At 41.3% G+C, this 19,936-nt stretch overlaps 1 protein-coding gene across 2 annotated transcripts in view; it reads left to right on the top strand.

Moving 5' to 3' along the window:
- Nucleotides 1-19,936, top strand: part of FYB1 (FYN binding protein 1) — a 148,312-nt gene that overhangs the window by 37,050 nt on the left and 91,326 nt on the right. For both annotated transcript variants that reach the window (XM_055324799.1, XM_055324798.1), the window contains exon 2: nucleotides 17,826-18,987. In XM_055324799.1, coding sequence (XP_055180774.1) covers nucleotides 17,826-18,987 — 1,162 coding nt within the window. The remainder of the gene's footprint in view (nucleotides 1-17,825; nucleotides 18,988-19,936) is intronic.

Raw genomic sequence — 19,936 nt, 5'->3', positions numbered from 1 at the left:
GGCACATGGGCCACGGTTTACAAAACCCTGCTATGGAAGAATGGAAGACTACAGGGAGAGGAAAGTGGCTGTGTCCAACACAACTGCCACGAGGTTACAAAGACTAAGAGGAACCTTGTCTTGCTCACTTTTCTCGTCTCAACATAGGGCTTGACCCATACAGTAGGTGCTTCCTATTTGTGACTGACAGATTGATTGATGGATCGATTCATTAATTAAAGAAAAGTAAGGGAGTTTAATTTAACAACAATTTGTCAAAAACCCACTGAGTCCCAATGGTAGTCTCTCAACATAGATTGTAATTTGAATACTCCAGTTTTTCCAGAGTTTGAAGAAAAATTTAACCAATAGCAGACAAGAGTGAAACCACTGGGCTTTCTGCCACATGCACCCCCTCCAGCTCATACAATCAACCACTCATTTCACCTCCCAGCAGCAGAAGCAAAGATGCCATGTCTTGGAGTGGATCTCCCTAACTGACAGCAGGTGAGCAGCCCCAGGTGTGCAAGCAGATCACAGAAGCAAAGCCTTCTCGGTTCCTCCCCCTGTATCCTGGAAGCATAGTGGCAGGCAGGAGGACCTCGTTTGGGTTTTGCCCTTATAAATGTCATATGCTTGGTGGGAATGTCAGCAGAAGTGTCCAGGCTGAACAGACACTTTTTAGTTCCCCTTACCTCCCCCTTCTTACTCAATATCCTGAGGACATAATAGAACTTTTCTTGTCGAAGTCAGCCTAGCAGGGGGAGGGAGGGGTGGATCACTCAACCATTCCCTTGGACCTCACCCTGCCAGGCATCTGAAAGTGCCACAGTTCTTGGACTCTGCAGGCTGAGCAGATACAACAGCCAAAAGTGAGGGGGACCCAGCCCCTGGCCCCAGGAAGACTCACTCAGTGAGGCCCTCTTTTTTCCTCATTCTGCAGGAGTCCGGTAACAGCTTCTTTCAAAGAAATGTGTAATTTTTTATAGCAGCAAATTCTGGCAGCATAGATTGTGCTAGCTGAAATAACTAAAAGAAAGCTCTGCTGGAAAACAGCGGAAGAGGTGGACATCCGACACTCAGAAGCAGCCTCATTTGTAGCCAGAAGGGTGATAAGCAGATAAAAACGTGTCTGTCACTCGCTGTTTCATAACTGGAGAGGGCCTGTCACACTTTCCAACCCCTGGTGCAGCTGGTGTTAAATGAACTCTTGCAACAGAACCAGAAACATGGTCCTAGGGGGCACAGGTGACTTGGTTCATCCTGGCATCCTTTTGATGAGGAGGAGCAAATTTCAACTCTCCCCAAACCTTAAGATCTGGCAGGGGATAAAGATTCATGTGAAATTTCTGCACAGACCAGGGAAAGGAAGCTACTATGCTGCCATCAACCCCGCCTCCTCAGAAGGAACCCTGGGAAACAGGGACAAACGATGACAAAGTGCGACAAATTATCTGAGGAAATCTTTCACAGTGACAGTAACTAAAAGCAAAATTTGGTTGGAGCCTTTGGCTCTCTTGTATGAATTGCTGCCTCTTCAGAATTCATTAGGCCTTCCCCCAACCCCACCTTTTAGCTAAAGTTATAATGAGGTAATTTAAAGAAGAGCCTGGGCCTCTTACTCTGCCTCAACCAGCTGTGTGACTGTGGGCGAGCCACTTAACTGCTCTGTGCCTCAGTTTCCTCCTCTAAAAAATAAGGGTAATAGTAGTACTTACCTCAGAGAGCTGTTGTGAGTATAGTTATATGAACTTATTGTGTACTACTATGTAACAGTAGGTCGCTAATATTTTCCATTTTAAATATCTTGGCATCAGGTAGAGATTATTCCAAGTAGAGAAATAGGTAGGTGTATGAACAAGGCAAAGTCACGGGTGTGCTTTTCTGTCCATGCTGCAGACCACCAGGCCAGGTTTTATGTAGACCAAAACAAACATTTGCATATACAAGGCATGACACAAACTTCAAATATTATAATACCCAAGAAATTAATGATAAATGATAGGTAAGGAGCAAGAGGAAGATGTTCTTTCCAATAAAACCACATCTTTAAACGTCCTCCATTAAGGGATGCCTGGGTGACTCAGTTGGTTAAGTGTCTACCTTCGGCTCAGGTCATGATCTTGGGGTCCTGGGATCAAGGCCCACGTCTGGCTCCTTGCTCAGTGGGGAGCCTGCTTCTCCCTCTGCCTTCCCTGCCCCTTCCCATTCTCGCTCTTTCTCTCACTCTCTCCATCTCAAATAAACAAATAAAATCTTAAAAAAAAAATCCACCATTAAAAGTGATCACGAATATCAAAGGAATTTCAGTGTATTCAAGAGACCCCCTGAGAGAAGCCAGCCTACTGTTTTAAAAAGAAAAGGCTGGGAAAGAAAGATTCCTTTCTCTTGGAGAATTAATTTCAAGGCTCAAATTCATGCTGCTTTTCACGACTGCTTGTCATTTGCATCCATTTAACTACCAGGGGCTTCATGTGCTCTCCAGCTCCCACCGGAATCCAGAGGGCCCTTCTTAGGGCTAGGAGCTCAGTACAGCTGGTTTCTGGGGGGAAATCCACTCTTGAAAGTTGCGGCAGGCTCAGGGAGAGGTCACACTGGCACCTAGTGGTCCGAAGGCTAAGTGCAAGCAATTGCTAAACCCATTTTAATCTTTCTTTTTATTAAAGTCCAGAGTTAAACAGGCCCCAGGCTTTTATGTCCATGGTTGCTGAGTGCCGAAAGGTGGAGAGCGGAGGTGGGAAACATTTCTGTATCCAGCCACTAGGAAAAAAATCAAATATGTATGTGTTTGAGCAGAGATGAAAATCCAATGGGAAGTCTTAGAAACTCACCAAAAGCTAGGGAGGGGTTTTTTCTCCTAGATTTGGAGAGTTCAGGGCTTGTCTTGTTTTTCTACTTCTGCTAACAGGCCTCCTTACATGAAACAGGCAAACCCATTGAGTATATAAATTCAATATATGCTTTATAAATAATATTGCTGAGTCTGCGCCCTGATTGCTGGTCAGAGTAGTGCCTGACCTTGCTTCCAGGGGCAGGTTAAAAGCCACTACAGCTCACTGGTACAGGTAACCAATCCCCCACTCTGTGTATCCAAGCCAGGGACAATCCCAGCAGGAATGCTTGCCCTGGGGTGATAACAAATGGTGGTGCAGAAAAGGTAATCACGCAACAAGATTTTACGCCCTTCATCGTGAACATCATCCACACAGGCACTTAGAGGTTCAGACAAAAAAGGCACAAAGGCATTTTGGACTTTTGTGAAGGGGGGACCTGTTAGTTTCCTGTGGCTCCTGCAACAAATTATGACAAACTAGGTGGCTTACAACAACAGAAATTTATTCTCTCACAGTTCTGGAGGCCAGAATTCTGTTTTTTTTTTTTTAATTTTTTATTTATTTATGATAGTCACACAGAGAGAGAGAGAGAGAGAGGCAGAGACACAGGCAGAGGGAGAAGCAGGCTCCATGCACCGGGAGCCCGACGTGGGATTCGATCCCGGGTCTCCAGGATCATGCCCTGGGCCAAAGGCAGGCGCCAAACCGCTGCGCCACCCAGGGATCCCGAGGCCAGAATTCTGAAATAAAGGTGTTAACCAGGTCATGCTCCCTCCAAAGGCCCTGGGGGGCATATCTGTTCCTCCCCTCTTCCAGCTTCTGGTGGGTCCAGGCATGCTCTGGCTTATCACTCCAATCTTCATGTCCTTGTTTCATGTGGCCTTCTCCTCCTCTGTTTTCCTTCTCCCTTCCATATTTAGAAGTACGCTTGTTGCTGGATTTAGTGCCACCTGGATCATCAAGGATAATCTCACCAGATGATCCTTAATTACATCTGCAAAACCTTTTCCCAAATGAGATCACATTCACTGGTTCTGAGACATGAACATATGTTTTTTTTTTTTTTTTTGAGAGGGCAAGGGGGTTCTCATTCAACCCACTAGAGTGGTTGTAGAAGATAGAAATTTTAAAAAGACAAGCAGCCAACATCTGTACCCCAATCCCACTTATCCATGTTGAATCAGGGTACCCCCAAAAGTTACTTCAACCTTGCCATTAAATTTCTATAATTCTTAGTAGGAGTTGATCGATGAAGATGTGAGAAGAGGAGAAGAGATCCAAGATCCCAGTGGATTTTTTTTTCAGCTTCATTTTACTTTCCATTGGATTGTCTCACAGTTGATTGTTTGTATGGGTAGTGAGAAGTTTCAAGAGTTCTAAAAGTGATCAAAACACATTCTGTAGGTGGTGGTAGTTGCCCTGCTGGTACAGTGGGAGACCTGTGCTTTCACTTGTATCTTTGTCTGTTTGTTTGTTTATGTAACGTATTTAAACTAAAGAAAATCAAAACCGAAACTGTTCACTCATGTCTCCCAGACCCCCAGGCCTCACCTCTAGCAACCACCAATCTTGCCTCTGTATCTATGAGCTTGGTCTTTTTACTTTATTTATTTTTAGATTCCACATAAAAGAGAGATCACATGGTATTTCTCTTTCTCTAAGTTATTTGACTTAGCATAATACCTTTGAGGTCCATCTATGTTGTCACAAATAGCAAAATTTCATTCTTTTTGTGGTTGAGCAATATTTCACTGTTCATATATACTATAGTTCTTTTTTATCTATTTATTTACTGATGGACACTTAGATTGCTTCCATATCTTGGCTATTATAAATAATGCTGCAATGATCATTGGGGTGAATGTATCTTTTCAAGTTAGTGTTTTCATTTTCTTCAGACAAATATCCAGAATGAATTGAATTGCACAGTAGTACCATTTTTAATTTTTTGAGGAACCTCCACACTATTTTCCATAGTGGCTGCACCTGTTTGCATTCCCAACAACAATGGACAAAGGTTCCCTTTTCTCCACATCCATGCCAACACTTGTTATCTCTTATTGGTTTTTTTTTAAATATATAATAGACATTCTAAGAGGTATGAGGCAATATCTCATTGTACTTTTGATTTGCATTTGCCTGATGATGACTGATGTTGAGCATCTTTTCATGTGTCCGTTGGCCATCTGGATATCTTTGGAAAAATGTCTCTTCAGATCTTCTGCCCATTTTTTAAATTGGTTTGTTTATCACTATTATTATAAATGGGATTGTTTTCTTTTCATTTTTAAAAAGATTTTATTTATTTATTCATGAGAGACACAGAGAAAGAGAGAGGCAGAGACACAGGCAGAAGGAGAAGCAGGCTCCATGCAGGGAGCCCGATGTGGGACTTGATTTCAGGACTCCAGGATCATGCCATGAACCCAAGGCAGGCGCTAAACCACTGAGCCACCCAGGGATCCCCGGGATTGTTTTCTTAATTCCTCTTTCTGATAGTTCATTATTAGTGTTTTTAGTCATTTTGGTATCCCAATATGCCATGAGATGACACATGCTCACATTTGTCCTCATGGCTGGAAGGGCTGGTGATTCTCCATAGAGAAACCCTTAGAGGAGCACAGAAGGATAGGATGGGTTACATTTCATGTGCCTCTTGAAAAAAAATTTCCCAAGATGATTCTACTGCAGCCTATGTTTCTAGCCCTCTGCTTTCCCTGTCACCTCAGAGGAGACCATCTAAAACAGTTTTTTTAACTTATTAGTCAAAAAAATAACTTTAGCAATGAGGTATGCTTATACCTCCCAAGTAGTTTTGTATTGTTTTTATTTTTATTAGAAATTTGACATTGGTCCTTTATTACAGTTTTGCCACACTTATGTGTAAGTCGTTTAAAATGTTTTAAAAGTTTTAAAAAATATTCTCAATCAAGTGCAATGTCTTCTGGACAGTTGCATGTATACATATAAACTTGATCTTGTTGAAAGATCATTTTTACGACCATTTTGAGTAACTTCCATTTTCCTCTTCCAATCACTAAAATGGAGATAAAAAGAAAGAAAAGATCTCATTGTGGAAAAATATCAAAGTAATTGTATCATTTACAAAGAGTTTTTGTTTAATAATTTTTCAGATAATGCTTAACTATTTTTACTACTTTCTTGTGGTAAAATATACGGAACATAACATTTGCCATTTTAACCATTTTTAAATATACAGTTCTGTGGCCATAAGTACATTTACACTGTTGTATGATCTTTAATGCCATCCATCTCCAGAATGTTTTCATTTTCCTCAAATAAAATTCTGTGCCCATTGAACACTAACTCCCCATGGCCTTTTCCCCTCAACCTCTGGCCACCACCATCCTACTTTCACTCTTTATGAATTTGACTACTCTAGGTACCTCAGATAAGTGGAGTCAGACAATATTTGTCTTTTTGTGACTGGCTTGTTTCACTTAGCATAATGTCCTCAAGGCTCATCCATGTTGTAGCGTTAATCAGAATTTCCTTCCTTCTTAAGACTGAATAATATTCCATTGTGTGTATATACCATTCTTTCCTCATCCATTCCTCCACTGTTGACACTTGGGCTGCTTCCAGCTTTGGCTACAGTGAACATGAGTGTACAAATAGCTGTTCAAGTCCCTGCTTTCACTTCTTTTGGGTATATAGCCAGAAATGAAATTGCTGGATTGGTTTTTGAGGAAATGCCATACTGTTTTCCACAGTTACTGCACTATTTTACATTCTCACCAGGAATGCACGAAGGCTCAGTTTCTCCACATTTCTTACCAACGTTTGTTATTTTCTGTTGTTGGTTTTTTTTATATAATAGCCATCCTAAGAGGTGGTTAAATATTTTAATTAAAGGAAAATCTATTTTAATATAACAGATGACTCTCTTTGTAGTATCTTTATTCTTTAGGAAAACCATACTATTTTAAAAATCATTAAACAAGAAGGGATTTTCATGTGTTTAATTTTTTATTTCTGTTCTTTGAATGAACCATAGATGTTAATGGTATTTTTTTTTTTTTGCTTTTTTATCCAAGCAAAAGGAGTTATTTTATATGAATTCTTTGCTCACCATCTGATTTTTTGCCACGGGCCTTCCCAAAATATAGCCTCTTTCCCAAAACATACCCTTATCAATTCACACCTTCAACTTCCCTCTGCAGCCAGATGAATAATAAACACCATCCCAGGGGAACAATGGATGAACTGTAATGGTGCCCCAGGCCTCTGAATGGCCATATGGATGATTCATGCCACTGACTCTGGGGAGCAGTTGTTTGGGGGGGGGGAGAGACCTAATATAGTCCTATATGTAAATGTACCACCCCAACACCCATATACACAGACCAAACATCAAAAATAAAGCATGCAGAATTGTTTGTCTTTGTCTTCTCTCACATTTTTCAGATTACCTGTGATGTTACAAAGCCAATCGGGATGTTTTGGCTTAGATCCCCACATCCCTGCTTGATTTGTCTCTTTGCTCATCTCAGATCTGCTATGATCACAATTGTGAGTAGAGCAAGTGTTAACACATCACCCGCCATGATTAAATCATTAGGGTTAGGTGGAAAACTTTTTGGATCAGCCTAAGAAATCCATCTTGTGTGAGCTTAGGATTCAAACTCAAAATCATAATCATAGAAGAAGGAAAGTCATGACCTCTGTGGCATATTATAGCAAACATGGGATTTAGAGTCAAAAAATCTCAATTTGGCTCTCTTTCATACCATGTGCTTGAATTAGGTTATCCTTCTCTGTCAATAGGAATAAACCAGGCTTTGGGAGGATCCAGTCAGATATTGTATGTGGAATTTTGTTTTAAAATGTGATTATTAGTTCTAATAATAGAATCCGTAACAGATACAAAATGCCAAACTCTAGAATTTTTTTGCTAACTCTACAAGTGTACACAGTTTGGGGAGGGGCAGGAAGTGTTGAGGTCATTTGTACCCCGAGATGAGTGATCATAATTCAGCACAGATTTTAAACTAGATATTGGCAATGTGCCACATGCTAGAACCACTGACATATTAGCAAGGAGTCAGAAGCTCTCAGTGCTCTCAGAAGAAAATGAAGCAATGTGTGAAGGAAAAGATAAGTGAAAACCCAGAGAGCTAAAGCCATGAAGCACCTAGGAAATGATGAGGGGCTGGGGAAAAACAGGGTAGCTGGTGTTAAAAGTGGGATCTACACCACGAAAAGCTTGAAATTGAAAACATCACAGTTTTAATGAGAAAGAGTGCAACCTGCTTTAAAGAGCCCCATGGTGATAAAGGTGAGAGAAGTTGCTCATCTCATGGCAGAGTCGTGTGACTGACTTATAAGAGAGGAGAAGTGAAGTAAGAGGTGTGAGGTGACTGTACTGCTCAGTCCTGATTACTAAACACTGAATGCATTTTCTTCAAAGTTCAAAAGGAGAGATGGATTAGGAATGGGAGGGGGGATACGAGGGAGAGCTTCACATTGCCACGTACTATAAAGTGAGGTTTCAGTTTGTGAAATCCCTCATAACCCTTCACTTCTAAAGTCTAGTTTTATCTTCCTCCATTCACACTCTAGATCCCTTACTGCAGCCTGTCTTGATCAGCTTGTCAATGCCTTCCTCTTCTGAGCAGTTCTCTTCTCATAAAACTTTCACATGCTGGGAAGGAAGTCTCTAGAAAACCCCACAAATGGCCTCATCTCCTTACCCCAGCCCAGTCCATGTAGACCATACACTTTCGGTTTCTAACTTCTTGTCAAGTGCAGAGAAGGAACACACTGTCCAGGCTCCTGTGTCTGTGTGTGTCTGTTTGTGTCTGTGCTGGGGGGTAGGGGGAATGTGGAAGCTGAGAAAAAAAGGAAGCAGGACATTTCTATTTTGTTTATCCTATGTCAAACAGCATCTTTCTCAGCCATCAAGAATTTGTATTTCAAATTTCATAGGTTTTTAACAAAGTGAGTTTGGTTTTTCTGGTTTATACTATTTATATATAAAAATAGAATAACCAGGGACACCAGGGTGGCTTAGTCAGTTAACCATCTGACTCTTGATCTCAGCTAAGGTCTTCATCTCGGGGTTGTGAGTTCAAGCTCCAATGTGGAGCCTACTTTAAAAACAAACAAACACAGAATAACCACTAGAAATAATAGATGAAATTAAGATCTCTTTAAGATAACAGAATTGGAGGTACAGGAAAAATAAAAGGATTTATATTGTATAATTGTCGATACTTAAATATTATCTTAAGATCCAAATAAGCCAATAGTAAGATATCTGTGAAAACACTTTAATTATCTACAAGTTCATTTGTCAAAATGCAAATTCCTGAGAGACTATTCCCTAATTTGGTATATTTACTTAACTATATGAATTGCACAGTAAGCAAATGTAAGTTAAATCTGCTATAAAAACTTTATACAACGGAATAACAAAAATAGATGGTTCTGGGACTGTTGTTCCATTCTATCTACATTGGACTCTGTATTCTCTGCATCCTGTCACCATTACATTACCATCAAAGAGTCAAAACTTAGAGCAGAAAAAAATATCAGGAACACATAGGAAGTCATATTGGAGTTCCTTATCCATTTTCTGTAAGCCATCAGAAGCCATGACAAAGTCAACTGTGCTGGTGCAGGGTTTATTTGGTAAGATAACCAGAAAGAGAGGTTCGAAGGCTCTAATTTGTAGAAGGATGGTGATTTTCAAGACTGATCTTTAAAGACAGAAGGTCACAAAAGCCTAAAGGATCAATATACCTTGAGAGTGCAAAGTGACACAGCATTTGGAAAATGGGCTGTCACTGTCTGAGCTTTACCAGTTGCTGAACTATCTTGCTTCCTCTACTTCAATTTACTCTAAAAGAGAGAACACAGCAGGAACAAGGAAAGGGTCCAGGGCAACAGGTGCCTGAGGTAATACAAGAGGGAATAATGACAGAGAGGTTTTCCGCTAAGGTATTTAGGCCAGCCTCCTGCAGGTAAATGGCCAAGTTCACCTGTGTTGAGGGGAGCTAAGCAACACAGCTCCCAGAGAGAACCCACTAAGGCCCAGTGTTTTCTTCTGCCTCTATTACACCTCACAACACAAGGCTGGCTGCTAGGGTTGTCTGCAGTTCCAGCTCCACCTTTACAAGTCACTGAGAAAAATGTAAGGGCTCCCCCCACTACTTCCGCCACCAACTCCTCCTACCTGTGCCCTTGCCCAGTCTGCAACAGCCTGATCTTGCCCCAAGAACTCAATTTGTGGTGAGAAGCATGTTCCCACATCCTGTTGAAGAGGGGCCTGGTGCTCCCTCCAACCTCAGAGGCTTAGCCAACTGGAATCCATCACAGCCCATTCGCAATGAGGTAGAGATTCTGTTAGAGAGCTCTTAAAAATAGATTCATGACTGGGGTTCAACACCTTTGAAGAAGTTGAGGAAATCATGTCCCCAGCTATCATCTGTGTGCTCAGTCATGGTGAAATTCAAGTGAATTCAGCCCACCAACCAGTATGTGTGATAAATACTATGGAAAGAAATGTGCCAGGCAGTAGGGAGTGCTTGTTCAACTAGGTGGTGGCAGAGGGGTGCTATTTTTGAGGAAGAAAAATAAAACCAGGTTCCTGCTTTTCCATCTCATTGGGGAAACAGAGTATACACAGTAAGTACTTAAATTATGACCCATTAAGTACCTACATTTTTGACATCCCTATTAGGAGCTGAAAAAAAAGTGTACTACAGTTTCACTATCTCTAGTGCAACCTGCCATCTATCATCTTGTAAGAAGTTGTCACAAGTACTGTGTTTTCAGCCAACTTCTATGATCTCTATCTGTACAGTCAATACCAAGGAGAATGATTTTATTATGTAACTTCTGACAATAAACAGTTTTAAGAAAGCTTATTTTCAGATTAAAGCAATTCTCTTTTACAAGTGTACTGAGCAGAAAAGATTAAGCCTCTAAAAAGAAAAGACAATTTATCACTCACGTGTGCCTGCGTGCAGGCATGCGCGCCACTCAGAAGAGGTCGTGGGGAACGTACCTGTTATTGTCTTTACTCTAGGCAATAGAAACCAGTGAAGTTGAAAACTATTGCTCTGTGAAAGTTTGAACTGCTTGAGTGTATTACAAATTTTCACCAGCCTACTTCTTACCTCAAGGATGACCCATTTATTTGCCTTAGGAAAGAACTTTCTATCTTCTTGGTCTTTTTATTATACCTTCCTATCAATCCTTTGCTGAATGAGTGAGCAACATGAGCCATCACCCTGGCAGAAGCTGGGCTCTCCCTTGCAGCACACCACCCTCACTTGCCTCCTTCCCTCTTTCATTCGCTCTGCTACAATCTCTGAAGCCTTGAGCAGGCCTACGGCTGTCTTCCCTGGAACGTTTTCCCTTTATATACACACCTCCTTGCAACTGCATGTTATCCTCTGATGCCACCATACCGGGAGTCCTAATGGTGGCAGTGGTAGGAACCAGTTGTGTTCTATGAGAAGAAACATCAGTTCAGACCATAGGTCATGGGGTAAAACATAACAGTAAAAAAAGAAACAATGACATAACAAGAAAGAAAATCCACATACAGTAAAACTGAGCAATGATGAAAGAAAGAAACCAATTTAGGTAAACTATTATTAATTGCTGTCTCCCTCATGATCGAAAGCATTACATGGGATCAAATGCAAATCACTTTCTTCTCTTTTTCCCTGGATTCTATATAGGGAAGAATAACAGCATCCACAAGAGTGGTTTGCTCTACTCATGCTTTAACTACAAAAGTAACACAAACACATCCTAAGGAGGTAAAATCAGGCTTCAGTTATTTCAAATCTATTAATTACCCGTGATTCATGACTGTTTTTCTTTTGAGCTTTATAAATGAAACTTTACAAAGATGAGACTTTCAAAGACATGGAACTTGAAAATAATCTCTAGTGGTAGCTTTTTTTTTGTATCATTGAGTTTTTACACAGTTATTTATGGGTTTTATATTATATTCTATTACAAAAATTAAAGGCAGACTTTCTGGTAAGATGTTTTCAAGAATCCAGGAGCAATAGGATTAATCCTATAGTCAGGGCTCCTCAACTTTGGGACTATTTGGACTGATAATGCATTGTTGAGAGGCTGGCCTGTGCACTATTCAGCACTATCTCTGGCCTCTACTCACTGGATGCCAAGAGCACACCCTCATCAGTCATTTCAATCAAAAATTTTTTCTGACGTTGCCAGAAGTGCTTCTCATTAAGAACCACTGAATCAATCTAATATTCAAGATATATTTAAAAATATGAACACTGTAAGGGTGCCTGGGTGGCTCAGGTGGTTAAGCATCTGCCTTTGGCTCAGGTCAGGATCCCAGGGTCCTGGGTCAGGATTCCAGGGTCATGGGATCAAGCCCTATGTTGTGCTCCCTGCTCAGTGGGGAGCCTGCTTCTCCCTCTCCCTCTGCCCCTGTCCCCCATCTTAGGCTCACTCTCTCTTGCTCTCTCTCAAGTAAATAAATAAAATCTTAAAAAATATGAGCACTATAAAAACAAATCCAAAATCAAGTAAGACCCTATTATTAGCAACAGTCATAGAGTGTTTTTATTTTTCCAGAAGAAAATATGTAGACAAACTGCTACAAAGGAAAACATTTCCTTAATGTGTACAGTTTCTTGATGTCTGTCCTAAATGTCATCTTAGCCTTTAAGTATGTACCTGATTCATCACTTGCATATAAATTGCTAAAGAAAGATTTTTTGGAATCTAGAGCTGTCAACTCGAAACCCAGAAGACGTAGCAAAACCCTTTTTACTAGCAGCCATCTTCCTAGTATAATTATAGAGCAATGAATGGGAGTATTTTTGGACTAAACATTATATAGGTACATAACAGATGGAGATAATAATGAATTGCTTCAAATGATTCTGGAAAAGAAACTTAAGTAGTTTGAGATGAAGTGTTTTTCTTAAAATACCCCAAAGTTTGAGGTCTGCCAGATGTGAAATATCTCTTTTTAAGAATAAGTAGAAGCCCAATCTTTAAATAATTAAAGTCAAAAAGGTCTTGCAAACTAACAGTAAGTCTTAATAAGGGGAAACTAAATGCAAAGTATATGACAACTCTGTACTATCTTCTCAGTTCTTTTGTAAATCTAAAACTGTTCTAAAAATTTAAAAAAAAACTATCATTTAAAAAAAGTTGTGCAAATAATATGCACTTATATGGATCAATTATAAGGAAAATAACAGAGTTAATACTGAAAGTATTTAACAACTGAAATTGTATAAGGTACCAAGCCATCAGAATGATTGCTGATGATATAGCCAGCTGTGCAGGTGTGTAGCAGCTGACTATCAGTCCTGGAAAAAAGCAGACTGCAAAGCGGGGGTTTCCACTTGTGCAAAAAGTAGGGACAGGAAGGGTGTGTGTGTGTGTGTGTGTGTGTGTGTGTGTGTGTGTGTGTTTATATTTGTACATGCACAGCTTAGAAATATATATAAGAAACTGAGCACAGTAGATGCCTCGGGTGAGAAACTGGGTAAATTCACCATGTAATTTATTGTTTAAAGCAAGTTAGTTTTGAGAGTAAATGTGAAACTTATAAATAGCTATTTCAGAACAATAGGCATAAACTTATCCTATACAGGTAGGTCAGGGTATATGATACCCCTAGAACTAGAGGAATAGGGCTTAGAGTTTCAAGGCTTAGAGTTGACTGACTTTTCACTCTATCATACAATGATACATTGCTCCTATACTCTTCTCAACATTTTTTTTAAGATTTATTTGTTTGAGAGAGAGAGAGCACGTATATGCTAGAGAGGGGCGGGAGAGGGGGAGAGGGAGAAAAAGAATCTCAAGCAGACTCCTCATCAAGCCCACAGCACAGGGCTCGATCCCTCGACCCTGAGATCAGAACCTGAGCCAAAACCAAGAGTCGAACACTTCCATGACTGAGCCACCTAGGAGCCCCCCACCTTTTCATTAACTTTTTTAAAAGTAAAAAGAACCCTGGAAAATGGAATGGGTATTCAATCGACAATGAAATCAGGATGGGAGAATGTAAAAAAAAAAAAAAAAAAAAGATCATTTTTACCTTTCTATTGTTATCATCATGGAAGATATCTAGCTATCATTGTTGAGATTAAGGATAAGCCTTAAATGTTAAATGTTAAAAATGTTATCCAATAAACTTGTAACAATGCTAATGATGAAACAACTTCTAAAGCTAAGCAGTCAGAATAAGTGACTACCTAGTTGTAGAGTTTGATCTATTGATCTGCCAGACATATCAGTGTAAGCTCAGGGGCTGTTCGCCTTTCTTCAAAGTGTCCTACGTAAGAACATATGACTATTTCCTTTTTTTTTCTTTTTCTTTTTTTAAGGTTTTCTTTATTTATTCATGAGAGACACAGAGAGAGGCAGAGACATAGGCGGAGCAAGAAGCAGGCTCCGTGCAGGGAGCCCGATGTGAGACTTGATCCTAGAATCCTGGGATCATGCCCTGAGCCAAAGGCAGACGCTCAACCACTGAGCCACCCAGGCGTTCCCATATGACTATTTCTTTCCCTACTTTTCAACATTCAGTGAAGAGTTTCAAAGTGTGAGTAAACTCAAACATAGTAACTCCATTTTGTTATCCAGCAGTATGTTTGCCTCAGTCACCCTGATTTAAAATTAGAACATAGGGGCACTTAGGTAGCTCAGTGGTTGAGTGTCTGCCTTCAGCTCAGATTGTGATCCTGGGATCCTGGGATTGAGTTCTGCTTCTCCCTCTACCTATGTCTCTGCTTCTCTCTCTGATTCTCATGAATAAATAAATAAAATCTTTAAAAAATAAAATTAGAACATAATGTAGCATAATGTATAAACTTGTCAAATCACTATGTTGTGCACCAAAAACTAATGTAACATTGAATGTCAACTATACTCAAATTTAAAAATTCAAAAACAAATAAGTAAGTAAATAAATAAATAAAATTAGAACATAACACTAACGGTTATAACTTCAGAATTTGGTCACCTGGAGAAAGTGATGTTATATGAATAGTGGATTAGAAAAAAATGATGTTGGCAGACAATCTTTTGAAGTGTGATACATGTACTTCTTGACCTAACAATTTTACATGCCTTAACCCATTTAATCCTGTTTTAAGAACAAAATGCTGTAGAAAAAATAAATACTGTTATTATTCTCATTTTACAGATGAAGAAAGCTGAATCTTAGAGAGAGAGATTAAGAAACTTACTAGGTCACTGGCCAGTAAATGGCAAACTCAAGATTTGAACCCAAGTCAATAATTGTAGAGCCTGGGTTATTGACCATGATGCTGCCCTGCCTTTTGGGTCTGGGTAGGCAACTAAAAGACAGTTCCAATTTCAAATTCACCATTTCCATATTTTCTCAACTAAAACCAGGATGTGGAGTTTGACAGTGGGTTAATGTGTTTTCGTGGGTTTTCCCCGATGAAATCCAAGACAAGAAGTTGCTGTAGCTAAGTAGGATATTGCTTTAAACTTTTGGTTGCTGTTTCCTCTCCAGAGCAGTGAGAGAGGGGAGCCAGATGATTTCTAAGTTTCCTTGCTATATAAAAATAGGACGCCCCTTTCCATCATGAGCACTCTTTAGAGTGCCTTACAGATAATAGCCTCATCGTCCTAACAGCCCCATGAGATAGCATTATGATTCCTATGCTAGAGATGAGCAAACCAAGGCCCAGAGAATTTGTACCCTGCCCTAGGGTAAACAGCTAGTAAGATTCAAACCCACGCAGTCTGCTTCCCCAGTTCATGCTATTACCCACTCTGCAATGTAGCCTCTGGTTCGAAATCTAGAATAAATTATAGATCTAGAATGTAAATTGCAAAATATAGAATAAGTCTAGAATAAAAGAGTTCTTCCCTGGAGACAGACTGTGTTACATGTGGGGAGCAAATTTTTTTTTAGATTTATCTATCATCTATCTATCTATCATCTATCTATCTATCTATCTATCTATCTATCTATCTATCTATGAGGGGGTGGGGAATGTGAGCACAAGCAGAGAAGCAGCAGAGGGAGAGAGAGAAGCAGACTTCCCACTGAGCAGGGAGCCCAACTTGGGGCTCTATCCCAGGACCCTGAGATCACGACCTGGGCTGAAGGCAGACACTTAACTGACTGAGGCATCCAGGTGCCCCAAGAGCAAATTTTTGTGTTAATACTTCTTTTTGCATCTTGTGTTAAGGTTTGGAGTCCTCCACAGCTGTGGTCTCCTTGGTAGGGTTCAGGGAAGGACCCATCATCTCCCGTTTGTCCCCCAATACCCAGACTCTCCCTATTCTTCCTGCTTCCTGCCTATTGTCTTCAGGAATTGTTTGAGGATTGGAGGATATCATGGGGATTTGGAAAAAAAAAAGTGTTCAAGGAAGACCAGTAGAAAACAAGATGTTTTCAGCCGCTTGGAGAGAGGGTAGTAAGTTAAAGAAGCAAAATTCAAGCTGGAAACTGCTGTTTTTTTCTGGTTTTCTCCTCCTAGAGCCTAAGCTCCTTTCTCTCATCCTGCAAATACATAGGCCCTTTGTACCAAAGAAAAAAACTCCAGCTGAGGGCACCATTTCTTTTAAATTGTGATTCACAGTATTCAGTTTACTGCCAACCTTTATTTCCCCAAATGTGCATTAGAATCCTGAAGGTACCAGCCCCTGGCCCAGGTATTGTGGGGATACAAAAAGGAATGAGACCATTTCTAGACTTTGGAGCCCTAAACACACCTGAGTTTGCGTCCCCTGTGCTCACAGTTCCCAGCTGTGAGCCCTTGAATATGCTACTTGATATTTCTAATGATAATAGATTCCATATATTGAGCCCATGCTCTTATTTTGTGGTTTTGGGGCCTCAATAGATGATGTGTATTTGGGTGTGTGGCCAGATAGGTGGTGCTGGGAAGAAAGAACACGTTTTCTAGGGGACTCTTAAAGCATGAAAATGGAAACTGTCATGGCCGCATGTGTATCTTTAGTGATTTTTTTTTAATGCTTCATATTTTCAAGTATTTCTAGAGGAATTAGAAAAGGTCAAATCCTTGCTTTGGAGAGAAAGAACAAAATTCACACTGTGAATTTTTCCAAATTAAATGGAAAGTCACCTTCACAGAGAAGGGTGACTCTTTGCTTGCTGTCTCTACTGACTCACACCCTAATGCTAGTCGAGGACAGAGACTGTGTGGCAGGACTTCTAAAGGGTATTAAGTGTCCTTATAGAAAAGACGAGACAGGAGCAGCAGGAAGCCTGGATCTGAGACTTCCCAGCCAGTCTCTATGGCTTCCTGGTTACCCTCTCCCAGCCTATGCCCCCAAGACATTATTCGATGGGAAGGTGAGCACATTCTGGCTGCTAGTCTGGTTCCAGTTGAATCAGTAGCACTATAAAGAAGTAAGAAAACTCTAACCAAATGAATGAATCTTTCTGCCACATATCCTGAGCAGACACATCTTAAATGCGGATGGCAACAGGAGAGCGCTTGCAAACCACAGAGGTGTTAAACACGGCCATGCTGCAGAAAGCGTGCAATCTGAATTCACAAAACTTACTTTCATTTTTTCAAGTGCAGTTTCTATTTAAGAGACTCAACTGTAAAATATGGAAGAAGTCACGTATTAATCAGTTCCATATTTTTTTTCAAGTAAAACAAAGTAGATGAATGCCAAGTTAAGAGTCAATCCGACAGGATAGCTGGAGAAACAGTGAGGAAAAGAAGAGAAAAAGGTAAGAGGTAAGTTGTCACTTAAACCGAAATGAGCCAGTGTTAGACCAGCAAAAAAAAAAAAAAAAAGGACCCAAGCAGTACATGCACAGCAATAGCCCTCCCCCTTCAAGAAACTCTCACACACTCTTTTGCCATAGAGGAAGATAAATGTTACAATGTCTCCCTAACTAACCAATCAGCAGTGCGCAGGCCTCAAACCAGGAAGCCCTTTAGAGTGTAGTATTTTAAATTGTGCAAGCAAGACTTCTGGCTCTCAGCTAGTTTTTGTTCCCTGTGCTTGTAGGACACAAAAGCAGATGTAAAGTCCCTCATGGCGAAGTTTAACACAGCGGGCAACCCCACAGAAGAGGTCTCTGTCAACAGCCGCCCCTTCAAAGTCTCTGGGCAAAACTCGCCTTCAGGAGTACAAGCTAAAAAGAATCTATTCAACAACCAAGGAAGTGCCAGCCCTCCTGCAGGACCTAGCAACGTACCTAAGTTTGGGTCCCCAAAGCCACCTTTGGCGGTGAAACCTTCATCTGAGGACAAGCCTGACAAGGAGCCCAAGCCGCCGTTTCTAAAGCCCACAGGCGTGGGCCAGAGATTTGGACCGCAGGCAAGCTCGGCCACCAGAGACCCTGAGCCGAAAGTGGGGTTTCCGAAACCTATAGGCCCCAAGCCTGTCACCGTGCCCAAGGAAGATTCCAAACCTGTGTTTCCCTGGCCCCCTGCGAATAAGCCGGCGCCTCACAATGTAAACCAAGACCATGACTTAAAGCCACCAGGCCCCAAGCCAGGGTCTCATCCTCCAACCTCGGAAACTGAGCAGAAGCAAGCGTTCCCCAAGTTGGCTGGGGTGAAAGGCAAGTTTGCGTCAGCCTCACAAGACCATGACCCAAAGCCCCCCTTCCCCAAGCCTGCCTTTGCCCAGAAGCCATCCCTAAGTACCGACGACACCCATGAAGATGAGAGCCCCACCAAGACTGCGCCTCTACAGAGAGGACCGCTGCACCCCCTGGGAGCCAAGGCCAAAGCAACCCCTTTTAAACCAGCAAGGGAAGACCAGGAAATTAAAGACCATGGAGGCGAGGCATCCAGTTCACCCTTCTCTGGTGTGGTTCTGAAACCTGCTGCCAATAGAGGAAGCCCAGGCTTCGCCAAAAATACTGAAGAGAAAAAAGAAGATAGGAAGATAGATGCTGCTAAGAACATCTTCCTGAGCAAAATGAATCAGGAAGAGCCGGCCTCTGGGGCTCCTCCTGCCAAGTTCCCTAAGACGCCCTCTAAGTTGACAGTGGCGGGGTCATGGGGCCAAAGTCAAGAGAAGGAAAAGGGAGACAAGAACTCCGCCCCCCCCAAGCAGAAGCCCCTGCCTCCCTTGTTTGCCTTGGGCCCACCGCCACCCAAACCCAGCAGGCCTCCCAACGTTGACCTGACGAAATTCCGAAAAGCCGCTTCTGGAAACAGTGAGTTCTTTTCTCGTTGGCTGTTTAGCAAGTTTTGCTCTACAGCAAAAGGGTGTTTGACCCTCTGGGGAAAAAGAAAAAAAAAAATTATACCAAAGAATGATTCTATCCTTGGTACTCCTGTGCAGGGGATGACTTTTCCTTGGCATTATTTTTCCTTTGGTGTGAGAGGTCTGAGGTAAAAATCCTTAGTTCTGTGAGAAGATGCCTCAGGGGCTGCCTTCAAGAGGTGGAGGAAAATCTATCTATTTGCTTGATAAGTGGTTTTGCTTTCAGTTACATCCTTAGCTGGGTTTCATTTCTGTTGAATGAAACTGAGGTGTGCTACCCTTACTACCACAAAGGAGTGAAACAGAAAGGTGAATAAACCTCTTAGTCGAGGGTTCTCAAACTGGGTCAATTTGGATACCTGGGGACATTTGGCTGTGTCTGGAGGCAGTTTTGATTGTCACGACTGGAGGGTGCTGCTGGTCTGTGGCAGGCAGAGGCCAATGATGCTGCTCACCATCCTGCCTTGCCTAGAGCCGCCCCTCACAACAAATGTCAACAGCACAGAGGTTGAGAACCCCCTTCCAAGTGATTTTAAATGTTCAGAAAAGTCATCCTGTGTTTCCTAAGCCCAATGTTCAAATAAGGGATGAACAGGGCTCACAAAATGCCACTTTCTGTTTTATACGTTAGTGGTTTTCTATTTCTCAGTATAAAGCTTTCTGAACGTTGCTAATTCCTAAAGTGGTACAGAACCAGGACAGTAAGCCAGACTAAAGGGACACATTAGTGTCCTTTTGGGAAAATAGTTTAGCTTTCTACCAAAGATGTTACAATCGTATGGCACATGCTAAAATTTGATCCCGAATGACTTGGTAAAGATTTGTAACCCTGCACAGAGATAACAGAAGCTCACTTATGCCTGAAATGATTAATATTTCAGGCCAGATACGCACGATTA

The sequence above is a fragment of the Nyctereutes procyonoides genome, unplaced genomic scaffold (assembly GCF_905146905.1).
Source record: "Nyctereutes procyonoides isolate TBG_1078 unplaced genomic scaffold, NYPRO_anot_genome, whole genome shotgun sequence".
In the NCBI taxonomy this organism is placed as follows: Eukaryota; Metazoa; Chordata; class Mammalia; order Carnivora; family Canidae; genus Nyctereutes; species Nyctereutes procyonoides.
The sequence above is the reverse complement of the archived record's forward strand: the minus strand, read 5'-3'. Positions and strand labels throughout refer to the sequence as shown.